The sequence below is a fragment of the Sparus aurata genome, chromosome 11, assembly GCF_900880675.1.
Source record: "Sparus aurata chromosome 11, fSpaAur1.1, whole genome shotgun sequence".
Taxonomy (NCBI): Eukaryota; Metazoa; Chordata; class Actinopteri; order Spariformes; family Sparidae; genus Sparus; species Sparus aurata.
Window position 1 is genome coordinate 20,622,045 of NC_044197.1, and position 21,421 is coordinate 20,643,465.

At 42.3% G+C, this 21,421-nt stretch overlaps 1 protein-coding gene across 10 annotated transcripts in view; it reads right to left on the bottom strand.

Moving 5' to 3' along the window:
* ptprsa (protein tyrosine phosphatase receptor type Sa) overlaps positions 1 to 21,421 on the bottom strand; it is a 245,849-nt gene that overhangs the window by 124,229 nt on the left and 100,199 nt on the right. For all 10 annotated transcript variants that reach the window (XM_030433082.1, XM_030433078.1, XM_030433080.1 and 7 more), the window contains one exon: positions 11,981 to 12,201. In XM_030433082.1, the coding sequence (XP_030288942.1) occupies positions 11,981 to 12,077 (97 nt within the window). In that variant the 5' untranslated portion in view covers positions 12,078 to 12,201. The remainder of the gene's footprint in view (positions 1 to 11,980; positions 12,202 to 21,421) is intronic.

The window sequence follows — 21,421 nt, forward strand, 5'->3', positions numbered from 1 at the left end:
AAATTTCACTGATATATTGACTGATATCTATAATGTAAACAACATTTACAGTGCATGTTAGAATAACTTTTGAGTGGGAGACATTGCAGTTATTTAGTATGGGAAGTTATTTGACTTATTAAAGCAAGATTATGTAGAAATTCGCCACAGTTTATGAGTGCCGCACCATTGTTGTTAATACAAATCCCAGGTCTGTAACAATTTGTCAAAGGTAATGAAGCTGAACAAAAAAAAAAGTAATCCGTAAGAACTTTTGACCGTCCAAATTCTCTGGGAAGAGGCCGAACTGGAGTATCAGCTGAAGATGAGTCCCTCACCTGTTACACGCGTTATAAAACGCACGTAAAAAAATAAAATAAATAAAAAATCCCTCAAAATCAAAGCAGGTATGAAACAAATCACTATTATATATTTCACTGTATACATATATTCTATATGAAGGATGTCGGATGATATGAGCAGGGCAGCTTTTCTCCAGCTCCAAGGAGGCTTTCTTTGTCTGGTGCATACAATGATCCCTTTTGGCATTTTGCGCTCTCAGTTTCCATTCTGAACTACACAACACAGCTCCTCTGCATTTGACCTCCCCTTACAATGTGCCCTCTGTCGAGACAGAAGAGGGATTTACAAAGAGCAGGCCAGTGGCAGTGGTTCTGCTGAAGGCCAGCGCTCTTTGATTAGATTTCCCTGAACCGTTCGACATTTTCACCCCGTCGCCTTCTCCCTCTCCTTTTTTCTCAGGGCTTCACAAGGATGAGAGAGATGTACAATAAATGTGCCTGCCGGCATGTCAGTCCGAATTTAACTCCTGACAGATGCGGGGTTTTCTTGTAATATGCTGTATATGGTTTTCAACGTTGCCTCGGGAAGGTTTGAGGAAAAGCTAAGGAGCTGGGAGGAAAAACACATTGAACTGAACAGGAATGACACAGTAGGGGTTGACAGGAAGAAGAGGTGGTGAGGTCAGCGGTAAAGAGAAGCAGGAAGGGGAGAAGAGAGGAGGTGACAGGATGGTCTAGGGACCAGAAGACATGATGTGAAGAGGGATGGTGGGACAGACAGAGGTGAATATTTAATCAAAAGAGGAACTTTTTCAAACTTTTCTCCCTTGCTCGCCATATTATTTGTAGTTTTTTCCTTTTTTTAGACCAATAAATGAAAAGATGAGATTGGCAAGACCTTTGTGTTTGAAGTTCAGAAACTGGAGGGGCCTGGTCAGCTAAAGGAAAGACAATAGGTGACTAAGTGTGAGATATAATAACCCTTTCATATCGTAGACGTGTCTCTGACAATGGCCGACACTTATATGTGACTACTGTCTCGTGTTAATCTCTGTACGTCACTTTTCAGACTGACGTGTTTCTAAAAGTGAAGTTCCATACAAACATTACTGCGAGTCACACAATTACACATAATTATATGACACAAGTACCAAATAAAGTGTAGACTGGGTTTATTTTCAGCTCTGCTGTCTCTTTCTGTCATGCCCACACATGTGCACTGCCTACTTGTCTTGAGACTCTTCAGGTAGTGGGTTTAACGTTGTTTGAACATCGTCAGCATTATTTAACTTCCCATCAACCCAAACTGGGTAAAGGGTAAAGAGTGTGGCCGTGGGCCGTGAACGTCTACTATAATGCCATTACTACAGGTATGCAGTGTGTGATTGTGTGAACTCTGATGAGCGTAATTAACCTTTTTTTTTTCAATTTTCCTCAACTGTGTGCCTCTGGGCTTCTGCTGCCAGTTACCGTTGACTTCGAGCCTTTCTTTTTTCAGATTTTCAACCTTGCCACGCAGTCAGTAATTGCGGGTTAGAAAAGGTTGAGTGGTGTCGGTGCTTAAACTGCTTTAAAAAAAAATCCCCAAAATGAGTGATGGCATTGACCACACCATTATCAGCAGTCGGGGTTAATCACACTATTTCATGCACTGACTGGATTCAGTATTTACATTATGAAGAAAAGAAGTTGACACACACTGGTTGAAACATTCATATTATACGTAAAAAATCTCCTCAAACCAACAAAGTCTATAGAAAAGATGAAAATATCCCCTTTATTCAAATCCAGTAGTGCGTTTGTCCTAAAAATTTGTTGTGGTACTTTGTGAGGTATGTGTGTGTACAATATATATCTTTGACATTTTGAGTTTTCCTCGAAAGCATTTCATAAGTGCTCAGAACAGGCAAAAAAATAAAATAAAATAATGATGATGGATGATTCAATAAATATTGATGGGCACTTGAACAAAATATTAACAGAATGAGGTTTTTGATAAATAATCATTAGTAATGTGGATATAATAAGCAAGTCAGTAATGGCAAGTATCAGAACAAGTTGAACAGTCTGGTAAGTTCAGAAAATTATATCATCAATCAACACAGCCTTTAAAACCAGGAAGCTACAACACATCTGCCATAATCCAATTTCTCACCCAGACCTAGTTTGTCATTTTTCATTTGCTGGTTTCAGCTTCTTAAATATAAAGAATTGCTGCTTTTCTTTGTCATTTCTGATAGCAACTGAAGAGTCTGTGGGTTTTAGACTGTCAGCTGGACAACAGAAGCAGTTTGAAGATGTCACATCGGGCTCTGGGAATTTGTAATGAGCATTTTTTCACATATTTTTGGACATTTTATAGACTAAATGACTAATTGTGAAATAATTGGCTGATTAATTAATAGCTGACATCCTCTGCTTTCTGTGTGCCTACCTGTGTTACTCAGAGATCTTGACGTTCAATTCCTAACGCGATCTATTACTAAAATGTACACATCACTTTTGCTGAAAGGTACCTTATATTAAAGTCCCCACCAGACGGTGTGTGTTATGCTACCAGAGATGACATTGAAAGGACATTGCACCCGCAGTCGCTGTTTGTCCCCTCCGCCAAAGTCTCTCTCTATTCCCCGAGCGTCCCTCAGAGAGACCGAGGTACAGCACTCCCCAGATAAGCACACAAGACCCGTCTTTATCTGCCTGGCAGGGGGACATGGCCTGAGCTAAAATAACCAGCAATGGGGGCCCGGCTATCTTCACAAGGCCCCGAGAATAGAACCAGATCCACGCATACGTGAGCAGGGAAAAATAAACCTCACACTGTGCAAACAGACGCTTGTTTAGCTAATACAGCCACCACCTGCTACTGGCCGCTACCTCTGTTGGGCCTGATAAGACAGAATCCAACAGCACTGTGATTATAAAGTGGCGGAGAGTGGGAGGTGGGCATGTGAATATGAGACGGCTCCATTTACAGTACTTTACTGTTGTCGCTTTGTAGGGTGGGGGGGTGTAAGAGGTGGGAGGGGACCGGCTATATGACTAATACAGTAATTGATGGAGAAAGGCTTCCTGGGTCATAAATAGGAGCCATTATCCGCTGAATTAGCAAAGTGGGAGACAAAATGACGCACTGCAATTCAGTGATTTGCGAGAAAGGCAGGGAATTGGGAAAAGGGCACTTATTACCCATCTTGCTACAAATAGGTATCTTTCACAGCACATAGAGACCTTTTGGTTCTATCAGAGGTCTTACTACAAGCAATGATATTCCACTCTCTCCTACCACTCTGTGACAAGTGTCTTATCAGGATGAGGATTTAGATGAGAATGACATCAATTTAAACAGTATTTTACCGTTGCGCCCACAATTGCTCCGGATGTGAGCAATAAGTTAAAAGTGTGTAACTTATTCCGCATATTTTCATCCCACTCAACGCCACTTTATCTCGACAGACACTCTGCTGGCTAAATGTACCAACAGATATTCTTATGTCTTTTCCTGGTGCGTTCTCTACTGGGACGAGAGCAATACGAACGACTGCATGTCACTGATTTAAAGTGGGAGTTTACTGAAGCTGATCCGGCCTGACATCAAACTTAATTTTCGTATTATCCAAACAGCGTACACATGACACACACTCGGGCACTGCCGAGGCTCACTACTTGGGGAAAAACAAAAACAAGACTAGAAGGTGGAGCGATTTGGCACTGGAACTTTGGACATTTTCTCCCGGTGTACATTTGATCTACTTTAAGGCATTTGTTAAATTTCTACAGTGTTAAACAGTAATGAACCAGCTCATGCTGACTAGTAATGAGAACTGCAGTCATGTGGACCTATGAGGTGTAGAGATTTGGTAGTAAGACTCAGCAAGATGCCATGATGCTAGAGCTACTTGTCCTGTACCTTACTTAAAAACCCTTCCAGCCTTTACCAGTATACACACACACACACACACACACACACACACACACACACACACACACACACACACACACACACACACACACACACACACACACACACACACACACACACACACACAGACGGTTGGATTGATTCAGCCAAATGTGCATTCAACAGGATGCACTAAACAGCAAACACACCAACAGACAGACATACACACGTACTCTCTCTTACAAAATCGCACACATCGTGCACCCTCCAGGCCTAAACAACCAAGTCCCATCAATCAGGACCAATTCTCACAGGCTGACTAGGCGAGCGACATCACTATGGTAACCGAGCCTTTACTCGAAACCCGTCTTGCTTTGTCTTGTCTGGAAGGTTTTCGCACGCAATCACTGCCAACAAAGTCCAGCAGACTGTTGCAAAAAAAAAAAAAAAGACTTGAACCAAGCAAGAAAATAGAAGACAGGACAGGAACAAAGTTGGTCAGTCTGTTTGCAAGTAAACATGGACAACTTGGTGGCATCCATATAAGCCAATTTAGAGGATCTTGAAGGACAGAGTTAACAAGGTTTTCAGTCTTTCAGCACGGAGGGAACCGCATTACCATGAAACATCTTCTTTATCTGTATCAATGTGCTTCCTAGGTGCTGTTGAGCAGCACAATGAACGTATAATAGTGACGCTGAAGGGAAAAGCATGTAATCCTGTGATTGTGCTGCTGAGGTGTGAATGAAACTGTGTAAATGTGTGCTTTAAATAGACACACAGGCTCTGCCACTCAGGATAAAAAAAATGACTGTCTCGACTAATCTCAGCTGCAGCCATATTCCACAGGGCACGTCGGGGTCAGGCTCTATTCCTGCCTAACCCTTACCTTGGCTGTACAAGCTTAAGGGTTAATGAAACAGTTGCTTTTCCAATTAAAATATAAGGAAGAAAGGCTAATTGGGATTTGCTCTTGGGGCAGCTGGGGTGCCGAGCGGTTGTCGACGTAATGATTCACAAAGCCAGTTTGTGCTGCCTTGACTGTACACCCACTTCCCACAGCAGGGAATTGTCCATGTTGTAACCTCAAAAATCCTATTCTTCTCTCAACAATTTGATGAAAAGGCAGGATGGTTTTACATGTTTTATGTAACAAGTGACAATGTTTTGACAAAAGTGGAGAGAAATGCTTTAATTAAAAAGCCTGATATCATTTTTCAAGACAACTCTCAAAGCTATTATTTTTCACTGCCAAGAAATGAAATTATGTCACTTCATAACGAATAGTAGTCACTTGTTTTAAGAACACCAGATTTCAAAGCTCGGCGGTGCATGCAGGGAGTGAAGACGTGATGTTTTTGTATAAACCCTTCCTCATTGCGTCATACAGTGTGCCATCTATGTCGACTGCACTCCAAACAAACTTGCAGGGCTCAGGCTTTGCAGTCCATGAGGGACTTGTGGCAGGATGTGGGAACCCAGAATAAAATAAGTTCTGGAGTGTTAGTACCCAGAGGTGAAAAACTTTGCCCGACCACACTGCTGTCACAGCGATGCCGCATTTCTAAAAAGAGTGGCACACTCGTAATATGCACAAATTGGTCCCATTGAAACCGTTGTTGAAGGCTAAGGGAAAAAGTGAAAGACACTAAGTATGCTTCTGCCCACTGGAAATAAATAGGCTCGATTCCTCGGAGAGAAAGGGGGGGAAATTAGGCTTAAGTGTGTGTCTGATTTTAAAATGGCCATAGAGCACACACAGTAGAGGTGAATTGGGAACAATTTTGTGTCATTTAGAGACTCACTTGAGGAAATTGACACTTGTTGTTTCATTAAATGAAGAGGGCACCTCCAATTGCCAAAGGTGTTATAGGTCCGATCAACGCAAAGGGCAGGAGAATCAAGACAATGGACAAAACAATCTACTCTCTCTCCGCTGCGAACAACAATCATTGTGTCTTTCTCTATACTCAATCCAAGTAAAGCCATATACAAGGCAAAGTCTCTGCCCGTGCAGTCTGAGGAAGAGTGTCTGAAAAACAGGCATTGAGGAGTATCCCTGTTTGGTTTGGGAGTCAAAAACCTTTGAAGGTCTAAACTTGCTCAATAAAAGGAGGTGATTTAAAAGCCACCTTGGTGATGTGTTCAGTTCCTTTCTGCTAGAAAGGGACAGCACCATTCATGCACTTCAATCACTCGTATTGTTCTATCAATCTGAGTGTATAATTTTTACTGGAGGGTGTTACTGAGAAGAGACTGAAAAAGAGAGACGAAAGCAAAAATGAGGAGGAATAAGCATCACCCACGCTGTGGCTGCAAGGACTGAGGACAGCTATTTGATCCATTGTGCTGACCAAAACTGCACTTTGAGAGGTACATTTCAATCAGATAAATTACACTGACTGGATTTGTTCTTGATAATAATGCCACGACGTTTCATCATCCTTCTAAGACAGTATCAATTTGATAGAAAGCTGTCCTGTGACCTGTGGTAATCAGCCATATGGGTTAGAGCTGCAGTGTTGATTGATAGTTCTTTCAACACTGTAAATCAGTGCAATGGGGCTTTTTCAGCTGTCTACTATAGCAAATATTAGCACACATGTCCGGCATGAAAGCCTTCTTGGTCTCTGGCTTCAGCAGTGGCAAATTCCCCAAACTGCCAGCAAAAACACGCTTATTTCCACAATGACTCGAAAATGCTTTGGACTCTACAAGAATGTAAAACTTGAAGTTTTTCAAAAAGACCCTGATAAACAAGGAAAGACAGTTTCTTGTTCAGCCAAATCCAACTTTTCCCTCTAACATTTGTAAGTGTATAGTTCTGAGAATTCAACCTACAACAGCCCCCAGAATGTAGACAGTGCCAACAGGCTACTCGAGGCAGTGATTCATTCCTGCAATTCAATTAAAAATTAACTTGTTTTCTTCTCATTTCAGAGAAAAAACAGTGTAAAGCATGGGGCCAAGCATGCAACAGCAGGGCGCACATAAAATTGAATTTGACAGAATTAACTTGACAGCGTTGGCTCAAACATAATTCGACTGGAAAAGATAAGGACTGATGGAGGGAGAAGGAAAAGCAGAGAGCAAGCAGAGAGAAACAAGGGGAGAGAAGCAGAGAGACTGAGATGTCGGGAACAAGAACAGGAAAATAACCGCTCCACTAAGGGGCTTCATTTTTTTTCAAATTGGCAGCTTCAAAGGAATATAAATAATTGAACACCCTCACCCCATCACAGCAAGTTCTGGCCAATTACTATTAGGAGTACTTTGCCAAGAAAGCTGCTGTTGAGGACTCTAAAAGGCCAAAAGAAAGAAGAATTGGGAAGCAAGGAGAAGGTGAAAGGACAGAAAAAATGCTGACAAATAACCCTGTCTCCCGGTCCAAAAACTCAAGCCAAAATACAAACAAATATTGCAAGATCCCAGGAGTCACTTGCCTCGAGAAAAGTGAAGACATTGCAATAAATCAGAAAAGAATGACATTTTCTTTTGTCCCTTCAGTGAAGAAAATATGAACTTAGGACTATTAAAACATCAGGCATCGAGGGGAACAATCAGCATCTCTTTTCCTCCTGACGAAAAAAGGAACATCCCGCTTCTTGTTGGACCTTTCTCAACTCCCAAAGGACAAAAAACAAACCACAACTGAAAGGAAAGAATTCCCTATGCCAGTGTGATTCTTAAAACCAACTTTGAATACCCAATGACAAAAACTAAAGGGACTTGTCATTATGGTAGCTGTTAATAATGGCAGGGCTGTTGGAGCAGAAGTTTGTTCAGGTTATTATTAAGGGCCACCAAATATCGGGGGGGTGTCACTATTTTGTGTGTATGGTGAACACCACGGCAACAGTTGCCACCCCGCAGCTCATCAATCAAAAAACTAATATAAAAAGATGGTCTTCATGAGACTAACAAATTAACTAATTATCTACACATTCAATATTCACTGAAAAAAGATGTAATCAGCCTCACTGACAATGTCAGAAGCTCAACTGTTTTATAGTTGGAGTAAGAGAATGAAACAAAAGCCATTTGAAACGCTGTGTTTGATTCAGTTCTTTTAACCATTACTGTCTGATATACTGGTTTATTTATTTTACACTTACAACATTCAGTGGTGTTGGCTCTTTGTTTTGATGCTTTTTTCCTCTCCCCTTTAATCATGACTAAAAGGCACCAGGGGTTGCAATTTCGCATAAATTCTATTAATAGTTGACTTGATTTCCACTTTCAAACAATTGCGATTGTAAGTCATCATTCAATTATAGAAAAAATGAAAATAACTTTGATAGTGATTTGTTCAAAAAATAAAGGACGTTTTTGACTGCTTGCCAAAAAAACATGGGTGCTCATGTACAGCATGGTGACAGCTTGCTGGTTTGGTCTACCTTTATCGTTGCTTGCAAATCAATATTTATCACTGTATTGTAACTGGTAGTGTATCAGTGTGAGTATACGACAATCAAATTGGGTTGCCTAAATATTTATTTTGATATTTATCTAGTATGTGTTGACTGGGTGTCAACATCGGCCATCTAGTTTTATAGCTGTCCTACAACAAATATTTTACATCTACTTGCTCAATATGCTACAGTCACATATGACAAAGCTCAGGTGACACCCACATTCAAACAATACGCACACAAACACACATATATATGCATGTGCCTGCATACAAATCACATACAAACATGCAGACAAATGCAGACGCACGCAAACGGGGATCCGTGCATTATCGTGGTTGGGGTGGCTGGATTTATTGAGCCATCTTTCTTTCTCTTTTGATTAAAAATGTCTCCTTCTCACGATGATTTATGAGTGTAAATGAAAAGGGATGGAGGGCAGAGAGAGGGAGGGATGTGAGAGGAAGGGATGACATCATGCTTTCAGCTTGGCCGTTTTTGCAAAAGGGTGGCATCCACTGTGCGTGTGTGTGTGCGAGTGTGTGTGTGAGTGAGTGAGTGTGTGAGTGAGAGAGAGAGGGACAAAGTGTTGATATGAGGTGGGGGTTGGTGTCCCCCACACTCCTCTCAGTCCACCAGGTGGGACTGATTATAATTGGACAACTGCACCACTGGGCTGTGTGTGTGTGTGTGTGTGTGTGTGCGCGTGCGTGTGTATTTAAAAGAAAATCATAGAGAGCCAGAGAAGGCGGGCTGTGGGTGTGCGCATATATTTCCAGACATAATGGTGGGCTGACGCTGTGTGGCCCCAAAAAGAGATGAGAAAGAAGAGTGAGAGAGTGTGCATGAATTGCGTGTGTGTGGTTGGGAGGGAGGAGGACAAGGAGAAAAAAAAAACAAATGTGTGAACATGAGCAAGAGACAATGAGACAGAGTGAGAGAGCTTGACAAAAACAGCGATCATATCCACAGGCAGAGCAGACAAAGACTGGCAGATACTGACAGATGGGGAGCGAGCCCTGCTGTTAGTGCATTTACAAGTGTGTGTGTGAAAGTGAGGGGGGGAAAGCTAATCTCCATCAAAGATGAAGCAAACAGCACTGAGTGTTTTTAAACCAGAGAGTTTAAGTCGAGGAGAAAAACTAGCCTGAACATAGTGTTGATGCACAACATGTTAGAAAGAGGTGCACGTCCACCTTTGCTTTTGTTTCATTCTGAAAAATAAGTGTTCAACCGTGCTGTCAGTGAGACAGAGAAGGCAGAAAGGAGAACAAAGACATCTGTTTGACATCTGTGAGTGCAATTTTTACATGTTTTCAGCCAACTGGACTGAAAGCTACTCGAATTATGCTTCCAGACACTCAAACCACCATGCAATCAAGAGTAGACAGCTCTGTTGCAACATGAGAAAAAATCAAGTCCCCCTCATGTTATCTTGAACTGCTGAGAACACACTCACTGAATGTCACAGAGAGACGAGCCAGAAGACGGACGGAGAGAATATGCAATTTAAAGAATGCAATTTATCTTGCAAATTACCTTAGATAGACAGAAACTGTCTTAACCTCCTCAAGATTTCAGTCGTGACACCTAGACTGTTGAGCAGTATGCCTGTAATGTCAAATTGGCTGAATCTGTTCATATTCAAAGTGCCATTTTGAGATGTATCTTCATTCTCTTCCTCTCAGTCTCTTCGTTTGGATCCCATTTCATCAGGTTTTGGCAGACTTCATCTAGTTGTACTGTTCATTTACACCTGAATGAAACTAATTTGAGGCCCTTTGTGGCAAACTTGTTTTGTTATTCAACAGCTATTTAAAGAGGCCTAAACCAGAACTAGTTAATATTTTATTTTTCACCCCCAACGTCCTTTTTTTCTCTCTCACAGGGAGCGGGGTGAAATTGGATCTAATCAGCAGTCCTGCCTTACCTCAAGACACACACAACACACAGACAAAAGCAACGAGGGCAATCTTTCACGCCCATCACACACACGTCGCAGGCAGGGCGGGTGTGTACGGTCGGTAAACACGCACACACGCCAACAAGCATGAACTTGTCGCCAACACACTCATATGCTCATGATGATCTACGGACGGACCCGCATTTACCACGGCGTACACATATAACTCTTTTCCGTACTCACCAACACATTTACCCACACACTCGCACACTAACACACAGGATTTACAAACAATGAAACCTAAGGGGGAGCCTCACCACCTCACCATCACTCTTGTTCTATTTCTCTACAGAGCCTCCTCTTTGTTTTCGTCTCCTTAATGCTGCTCTAAGCCCATCTTAACGGGGAAATGGTGCGGAACAAATCCTAAGCAGGAGTTGACAGGGTGGGATAAGAGACTATACCGACGTTCCTCTGTTTCTAACACGGGAAGTTAGGAGGACAGCTTCTACAAACAGGAATCTTTCCTAAATGGTAACTATTTCATGATATCCATGATTTAACACTGTCTTGGTTTCTGATCGGTACTGCAAAAAAATCACGTTCTGAAATATCACGTTTAAATCTTTTCAACAGAGAACATGTCCACCAACAGCTACATGTCATTTCCCCGTTGAGCGAAATGACTGGCGCCTTACATCTTAAATCATCTCTAGTACATTTTCAAAGACAAACGCAGATATGAGAACGGCACTTACTCTTACAAATCAAACTGAACTCTCAACAACACTGCTGCTAAATTCTTATTTGCTGTGGCTGAAGCAGAGGCAGAAGCAGTCTACAAACAACAGGCCTTTTGAGATGAAGACAGCCTTTCCAAGATAAGATGTCCACAATTTAAGATAGTAAACATGCCTTTACAGGCTCACCAAAAGCAAACTCAAAAAGGACAGTAGCAGAAAGCAGCTAAGGTATCTTCTATGAAAGGAAGGAAATGTTTACCAAAGCTTAAGCTCCCCTCTACACATAGGGTATTTTTCAGACACTATTCTTTCCCCCTCATTAAAACATACCAGAATATATGAATATGCAATTTCATTTCTCATATCACAAATTTCAATGCTGGATTCAAGATGTCTCTGACTTCACTGTAAAGTCAATTCTCAGCATATATGCACCAGAGGCTTTAAGTTTCCATATCATACTTATGTTTGACTAATATTGGACCACAATTGGCTTCCAAAGTATTTGTGATGTCACAAATCATGCTCCCAGGCAAGCCTCTTAAATCAGATTTTCAGTAAGCACAGAGATCATTTACACTTTGAGCAACTAATGTGAAACCAGCCATCTAGTGTCAAACTGTGCAAATATATCATTCTGACTGGTCGGGGAATTTAACTTGCCTCTTCTCTGCCTCTAAAGGGCTTTACATAGGACATTTATGAGTAAAAGCATTCTAAGTCAGCGTCTTGATACTTACATAAGGCGTGGGAGCCGGTGAGCAGCAGTGATAGCAGCAGACTGGTGACAGGCAACAGGAGTGGCAAGGAGAGGCGAGGGGCACCGATGGTTGCCATCTTGGCTCCAGTAGGGAAAGGGGGGCGGGGGGGTGGGGTGGGACTGATCTTTGACCTGGCTGGAGCGCCGAGGCCCCGACTGCGAAGGGAAGGTTGGGGTCTTCACGCAGAACGGCTTGGCACTCTGAAGAAAAAGGCAAAGAAGAAATGTGTGTTAGGAACTTTATGTACTATGTGCTTCTGCTGACCGTTATACTGGTTTTCACACACCCAGATCCAAAATCATTTTCAGTTCTGCCAATGCTATAAATAAAAGGATCCTTGTAGCCGGAGCCACTCGCGGTGAAAAGATGATGGTCCTGCTCACAATGACAGGACGAGACTTTTGATAAGCATGCCAGGCAACGCTGCTGCACTCCTCACAACGCCTCATTGCTCCTGACACACAAATAGAAGGCAGGTAATGTGTCGGTGCCACTACTGAAAGCAGTGTGTCAAACCCGTCAACCTCCCCATCTCACAACCAGCATCTTCTCACATCCCTTAATTACCAGGGGAGTCACTGTTGTCTTTCTTTTTTTTTTCCTTCTTAATCGCCTGATCTTGTCGTTATTTGCTTATCGCATTGCCCTGTAATTACACACAGGCACCCAACGATATCCTAGGCACCGTCTCTTTGTTTTAGTCAAATTGCCATTAATCCCCCAAGTTACACAGAGGGACTGGGGACGCCCCCCCCCACCCCCATTTCCATCACCATTTCCTTCATTGATATGTCTAGTGCAGCACAGAGCCACCACCAAGTAGTAATACATACTCTTTAATTAAGAGGACATGAATAAAGAGACAAAGAAAGACAGAAGTGAGAGATATTCGTGACATGAATGTAATGAGTTTGTCAGTTTCTTCTTCTTTTCTCTTTTTTTTTTTAAGTGTGCAATGTTCGGCTGACACCGTTGTCTGGAGTATCCTCCAGTTAAGTGTGGGGTCTTGCTCAAGGACACTTCTATCGAAAAGCAACGTTTGTCTCTCTCAAGCTGTAAACACAAAAACACAAAACTGTCCATTCTCAAAGGAGCCAGATCACAAGACAGCTCGCGTTCAAGCCCCTGTGTCAGCAAGCATCTGCCCTGCACTCGTGTCCTTGTGCAAGACACTGAACTCCTCCCAGCTCTGGGGTGCTCCCGCTCAGCTGAGCCAACATGAGAGGTTAGGGCGAGTCTTTAGAAGTGAGATTAATTACCTCCGCGCCGGGTGGTTCACAGGGTACTGTATAGCACAAACTGTGCAGACTGTGTGCTGTTTATGGCGGATGCCCTGAAGCAACTTTTTGTCTGGGGTAACCTAGAGGTTAAAGACAATATTCTGTCAGCACAGGTTCGCGGTTTTGATCCATGAAACAGCCACTTTGAAACTGTCCCTGAGCACTTCATAAAACTTCACCTGCTAACTCACTGCAAGTTGCTTTTGACAAGTGTCAGAGGCTGAAATGTGAATTGAGTGCGCTTCAAAATCCACATAACTGACTGACAGTTACAATCTCTGTCATTCAGACGCAATCAGGTTCGGAAACACACAGGCCAAGGCAAATCGACAGAGAAACGCAGTGAACGCAATGAATGGATTTTTAGCTGAATATCAAGAGCGCACTGATAGTGAAGTTCTTGGCTATTACAAATGCTCAAATGACAATTAATAGTCATTCAGTCCTTAATTACATAACTTATAGAAGAGCACAAATTTGTTTATAAACATTTAGCAAACAACAAATCTAGAAAAACAATGATGGAAGTACGACTCCTACTACTAAAACTACTACTACTATTCACAATAATAATCATGATAATAGAATAAATCACCTGACCAAAAAAGAAGGTGTGATTATGTCAGCCATGTCAGGCTGATAAACCCTCAACTGGGTTGGAGGTTTAATAAATGCTGCTGTTTTAAGTGGCTGTGTTTGCCACCGTAGCCTCATGCGAGGCAGAAAATGACGGCTAATTGCAGTGTAACCAAGCACCTCAGACAGCAGGCATACACGAGCGCCACACCCTTCAGCTACTCAACCGGGCTCTTCCACTGGCTAGATGAAACACACAAACACACATGCAGCAGTGGGCACGATAAAATAAAAACCACAAACACAGCGATTGAAAACACCCGTACAGTATATGAGACAAAGATACACACACAGTGTAAGGCTGCTGGCCACTGCACACTTTCATTTTTTTCCCCACAAACGTAGTTTAAACAGAGAAATCCAATCCGACTCATACACACACTCACAAAAACACAGAGGGACAGATCAACAATGGGGCTTTTGTGGTGACGCCATGCCAAAACAGAGTGGGTGTCTTTCAGACGCTCGGCTCCTCTTTCAACACAATACTGTAGACACACGACCAACATGCGAGTCCTTGCTTGTCTTTTTCTGCTTTTCTTGGACTGGAGGGCATGTGATGTCATTGGCGAGAACTGAGGGAAATACAGAAACATGAATAGCGAGGATAAGGGAGGATTGAATTTTTTTTGGGGGGGGGGGGGGGCTGGGGGTGTTCTGAATGATGCTCCGATTGCTCAGACTGTAAACACTAGTGTAGGTAGAGGGAGTCTGGCCATGCCTGTAGGGAATTACTCTATCTATGCTCACAAAATGCCAAGGTTATGATTTATGGCCCTACCCTTAGGGCATGGTTTTCTATCTCCACCTTTGGTTGCTATACAAACTTCACAACACTTCACAATTACAGCTATTGTTGTTGAACGACCTCGCTAAACGTAACCTAAGGCCATGTGCAGGCTCCAGTTTAACCACAGAGAGCATCTACACTTCTTTTTGAACATTTGATAGAAGATAGAGATGTTTAGATAGAACGAGGCAGTATACATAGCAACCCTGAAGGATAGGAGGAGGTAAAAGCAACATTTTAGCCGTAACAGCAAATGCTGCTTCAAACAGAGATAGCCACTGAAGCGTTCCTTCACTCAAGACATCATATGGAAAGCACAGCATGTCTCTCATGCTATTAGCACCTCCATGGGAAAACCTGTCAACTCTTGCTAAAAGCATTCATCACTTTCCTTCTAGAAATGAGCAGAGAGTATTTAGCATTCTGGCAATGCTAGCAGAGAGGCCAATCGATTGATAAACCCTCACCATTACCTCAGCTGCTTCCACGTTATAGGGTGGGATTTAGAGGAAACTGCACATGGTCATGTGTTGCAGATTTTAATGCGATGGGATGACTGCAACAAAAAGCACATTTCTTTTGGAAATCAGGCTAATTAGCAATAGCTAGTGATTGTTGTGCTTGCATAGACAAGTAAATGCACTGCCTAATCATTTGCCAGCACAAGATTAACTTTGTGCTGTTTGATAATCCACCAAAAGAACACTTGATGACTTGTTGGCCTATGAAAAGAGGGGGGAATCATCTCCAATTCTCACTGGTGCAATATGAATGGACAGATAGCCTCATGTTATGGACCTGAACAACTAGCCTACAAGTCGCCCTGTAGTAAAGTACCACATATTCAGTGCAGATGTTAATTTTACCATAAAGGGATCATTAATATGGCATCCAATTGAGCATTTCTTTCCTCAAAGTTGGTTTATCAAACCTCATTTAACAGGTGAATCAAAAATGGACTTGTATTCATGCAACTCCAATTGGAGGCTCTAGCTTTCTAGCATTTATACAACTCATTAGAACTCATCAAAAGTCTTGCTGCCAACTGGTGAAACTACATTTTAAATATGGAACATTTAAAACAGCTTTAAGCACATGAATGTGAAGAGATGCAATGAAATAAATGCTGCTCGTTTCAAACATATGGCTGTACTGTGACAAAGACTATACAGTTAGTATAAGTTATTCCCACTGATGGGTGATGAATATATGTTGGAGCAACAACTTTTTTTCCCCTTTGAAAATTGGCCATCACTCCAGATATTAGCCAGTTGCAAGGCCTCTGTAATTACAGCCAAATTGGTTGAGTGGTGGCAGTCACTGGATATCAGGGACTCTTCACTTTGACATGGTCAAGCTTTAAATTCAGCTCATTTCCCCATGAAAGATTGATGCTAATGCATTTGATTGCTGAGATGGAGAAAGGCAGCGAAGGGAAGGGGAGACAGGAATTTGTGTCATAAGCATGAAATGAGAGGAGGACCAGTAGATATTAAACTGTGTGCACATCCTCACATCCTCACACCTCCTCACACTCATCACAGTGTGCCAGGAACAATTAAAAATGAAGAACAGAATGTGAACAGTGAAGGAAGATACAGGCAAGTATCGCCTCAAGAAGACCGGTGACCTCAAGACACCAAGCTTTTCGTCCACTCGTACACACTATACTGTTAAAAAAGTTCTTCACACACACGCACACACACTGTAAAGATGTGTTCATGAGGAGAAAAACAACTACTTATCACCTGAGGGACCACATTAATAGTCTCTTTTATGAGGTGAACAGTAAGCTCACTTCACATACACAGTTAAAAAGACCTCAGTTTGGTTGGGCTTGATGATCAAAAGTGAGTGTTTGATGTCTTGAACTTCAAAAAGAATATTTTCTGTGTTTGCCTAGTCCCAAAAAAAAGTTGGACTCTCCACAGGAGTATGTTTTTTCATGCATTGTTTGGTTTCTGGAGTGTGTGTATTAACATCTAATTTTTGGCTCCAGGACTGACAGGCCTTTTTTCACAGCAGCTCCCTGCTGTAGCCTGGTAGGGATGTTGTTATTACTGCAAGGATGGGTATTGCCCCGTCTACCCTGTTAGGAACTTTGAGGGGGCAAAATGACTTAGAAAGATCTGTCAGATGCCACTGGATGGGGAAGATCCAATTTTCAACAAATGTTTCAACATATTAACTCACAGGTTACAAACCCTAAGCTAGTGTACATTATTATAATACTAATTAAAACAAAGGACGCTTAATGTATTGTTCAAGCTAATGTGAACACAATTTCCCGCCAAGGACAACTATTATTTATCTATAAAGGGTATGCAGGGCATGTGATATGAGCTGAGACCTAAAGGTTCATTTTCTTTCAGTGGGGACATCATTTGCAACAAGTGCGACTAATGCTATACAATCAATGTTACCAAAGCTTCCTTTAATTATTCTATAATAGCACTAATGCCACTTATTTGATCTCCACTTTCACAAATTTTAACTCATATGGTTAGTTAATGATTATTTGAGATAAGAAAGGATAATCCCTTATTAGTCCTCCAATGGGGAAATCTGCCTTATCACAGCAGCAAAGGGGTCTGGCAAAAATAGGGAGCCTCAATTAGAAACAGTAACAATAAACAAGTGGAAAATATAAACAACTAGAAGTAGAAAAGGCAGTAGGAACGATATAAACAGTAAACTCCAAAGATATTTACACAACTGTACAATTGCAACGCCATTACAAAGTTCTTACAGACCATTTTTTTAACTGCACGACAGTAGTTATGTCCAGATACTGTGAATTGGCATGTGATTTTCTCATGTGCATGTTTCCCCAACACAATAGCATTAAGGAATGGATGTTACAATCCAGCATCCCACCCAAAATTTGTATGGAGCAAAAACAGTCTGAACTTCACTTAAAAAGGAGACAAGTGTAATTTTCTTGGGCAATAGTGTGCGGATTTGACAATGTGGTGCTTAACATAAAATTTACAGGAATCCCATGAGATACCCTTTATCGTCAAAATAAGGATGCAATGGCTGACTGTCATGGAAATGAGCTGGAGTCTATTACTGTTTTCTGTTGGATGATGACGGAAAATTCCAATTGTTAAGGAAATGCTGCCTTTTTTTTTTTTGCCATGGCCGTCTCTCGGCTCCGCTGTCTCTCCCGCTGAAGTCTCTCACCTTAGATGAAGTTTTTATGCGTCATGCCCGAGTTACATGATTTTACCTCAACCAGTTTACGGTCTTTCATTGATTCATATCCTGCAGAACAGCAACAACACAACAATCTTAGATCAAGGTCCGCTATAACAGTGTGTGGGCACATGAGTTTGTGTGTTACGTGTGTGTCTGTGCTTCTTTGCATGCAACTCTGTGAAAAATATTGTTCATGTGTGTATATATGTGTGTGCGTAGGTACGCATTCATACATGTATGACACATTTATCTGTGTATAAATATGTAGATATGGTACTTTATATTTGTAATGGTTTCTATTTGCATAGCCTATGTGTACAGGTCGTTTTATATTCCTCTGCTTCTTTTGTGATCTTATCTTTGCATATGGATAGGTGGATGATAATTTGGCATGAAAATGTATGTCTCTGTGTATTTTATTTGTGTGTGTATCTGTGTGTAGTTGCTTGAAAGAAGTAGAGGTATACCAAGATACACACATACACACACCTCAACCTCTGCTTTAAAATAAGGCTATATGCAACTGTTTGTTTTCCACCATGCGGAAATCCTAATAGTATCGATTCCATGTGTCATTGGAAAGCCTCCCTTCTCTTGCGCTTTCCTTCTCTCGCTGCACCTCTTCATCCTTTCTGCGTCAGAATATTGGCTACGTCTCAAGGCAATATCTAGCATGAAAAAAAAAGGAATAATCCAACAAGCTATGTTCAGGGACATATGGATAATATAGGCGGGAGAGGGTGTGTGTATGTGCGTGTTTGAAGGTAGGTGTGCTCGGCTTCTAAAAATATCCCCCTGATCAAACTAAGCGTCCTTCAAACCCTCCGTCTCTGTTTTCTTATTCTCCATCTAACCCCCTCCGCTCCTCTCCCTCATTTCCTCTCTCCCCCTTCCCTTCCCCCTCGAACTCATGCATACTAAACTGTGCTTGCATTGCAGATGTTTGGTGGGGAATCACATGAATTTGCATGGAACTGCAGGACTATTATGTAAATGCCCCAGTGTGTATCTACCTCCCAGCTTTACTTTTTCGTTGCCATCCACTCCATCCTGAGAGATCCCTGTCGGAGGAATTTGAAACAAAGGTGCGCCTGTCGTTAACCCTGCCAGTGGAACGAAAGGGCGCTTATGCGAAGAAAAACATATTCATATATGTTGAACGATATTGTCTGTAACATCCACATCTGAAGTATTTTGCTTCAAATGTAAATGCGGAAGTGGAAAAAAAGCTGCACTCGATCATTGTTCTTCTCTATCATACAACAGGTGGTTTGGTCTTTGATCCCTGGGACAAATAAATAAAACATATGATAGGTGCCACCATGAATACTTTGACTGATTCAGAGCCGCAGAATAAACCACAGAGCATATTGTATCTGAAATAAACTTCCTGTTATTGCAATGCATGAGCACCTTTTTTCTGCCTAAAGTGAAGGCTGTTTGCATAGGTGGGGAGAGCTGCACCACCGTGACCTCATTAAGAGACTGCAGAACGCCCTGCCCTGGCAACCTCTCCTTGGAGTAGCTTTCCCATGAGCCTTTGCCCTCAACTGTTCCCAACCTCCCGGACCTAGAAATGGCGCTTGACACCTCAGAGACACCTTGCGTCGGCCATCTGCTGTCCCCCTGGGAGCACCGTAACCTTTCTCCGGGATCTTATGAGCCTTTCTCAGCTCCGGTTTTTGCCTTCAAAAGGGACTTTGCTGTGAATTACTGACGATTAAGTTCAGTTTTTTAAAGTTTCAAACTTTTCTTGTGAAAACATTTTTGGAGAAGAAGTATTGAATTATAAGGCGTCACTCTTTGTGAGTCAGCCGAACATTCAAAATCGTTCTTTTTGAAGCTGAGAATCTGTCAGTAAGTTGTGTGATTTTTGTCTGATCAATGTTAAGGCTGCCTTTATCGCCTTGTTGGGAGAATTGATGGACTGTTGTGTCTGACTGCTTTCAAAAGGAGCTGGAGGTTTACAAAAAGATTTCGAGACCAAATTATCAGGCGCCTGTTGAATCTCCAACCTTTTGTTTTTCTCCAGGTGTTGCTCTGAGTTCGATTGGCAGGAAATGGGTTTACTCTGAACATTATGAGGCTGCACTGTCCTTCCAATAAACACCCAGGGCTGTGAGGCTTTTAGCTGAAATCCACCTCGGTTGAGGTTGAGTGCACAAGCAACGTGCATCAGGGTCGTGCAGTGGGGGCGAGCGGGCTGGCAGCTGGGAGGCTTGAGCTGCAAGCTGACCTCCTAAATGCGGACTTTATTGCAGAGCCATTTTGTTTACCACTAAGGGGTGACACACTATCGGTCTGCTGTGTAACCTCGCCGTACTGTGATGCCACAATTTGGCAGACGTAATCCGCACACACCGGACACACAAAGAGGGGAGCTTGTTTTTATCTTCTGCTTCTGCTAGTCCGTCGCACAGGCTGCCAAGGATCAGAAAAGCCAGAGGTTACAGGTGGTGCTGTCCGTGATGGCCACACAGAGTCTGGGAAGAGGTGCTACATTTAGGTATTGGGGAGGCATTTAATTATAGGACACAGAACAGGTCACAGTTTGAGGCTGGAGGAGGGAGGTGAGACAGGGGTTGTGAGACAGTCCTTGACAATGAAGGGGCAGTTGGTCGGGTATGCATGTGTGTGTGCAGGAGAGATTGTGGTGGCTAGGAGAACTGGGAAAAGGAGGGGTGACACTAGTTCCTGGCCCTCTGCCAACAGAGCCAGACAAGCGTCACACCAACTGGCCAGAGGCTTAAACGCCCTTTAAAATTTGCCACATGGGGGGGGGGGAGAGATACGTTTTTGAAGGGCAGCTGGGACAGTTGTGGAAGTACGTTTCATATTCACTCTGGAAATGGGCTGCGGATGGGGGGGAATGAGATTATTCTAAGTGATGGAGGAGGAGGCGGAGGAGGAGAAGACTGGCAGACCAGGGTGTTTAGAAAGTGTCTCCAAAAACTCCTCTGTGTAATTGGCAGGGCTCACCGTGCAACATTTGCTGTGTGGTTTGAGAAGTTTTCCTCTTCCAAAATGAGATGCGTGCCGTTAGAAAAAAACAAAAACAAAACTGCGACACCTACACAACAAAATGACTGCTGGCGTGCTCACAAAAACTCACAACTGAGTGAAACTGCAGCTATCTTTGGCCCCTTGCTTTAAAAGTTAAAACCTTAATGATGAGTCCTATTTCATACAGATATCAAGTGTGAATCTTTTGCTGAGACAAAACGCACAGTGTATTGAGAGGGCTCAGTGTATTAGACACTTCTTTTCAAGGAGCTGCTTGTCCTGTAAATACATGGAAATATTGTGTGTTGAAGAGGGCTGTAAAATCATTAAAAACGAGAAACTTTGAGTTAAATGTGGCAGATAATTAAAGGAAAATATTCTACACTGAGCCATTAAGGGCATGTGACGAGTGCTTCTGATTCTGCTTAATAGGATGGAGGTCGAAAAATACCAGATATAAAACCTGAATTACTTAAAAATCTCCTCTGTTGTGCAACTATGCGGATGGAT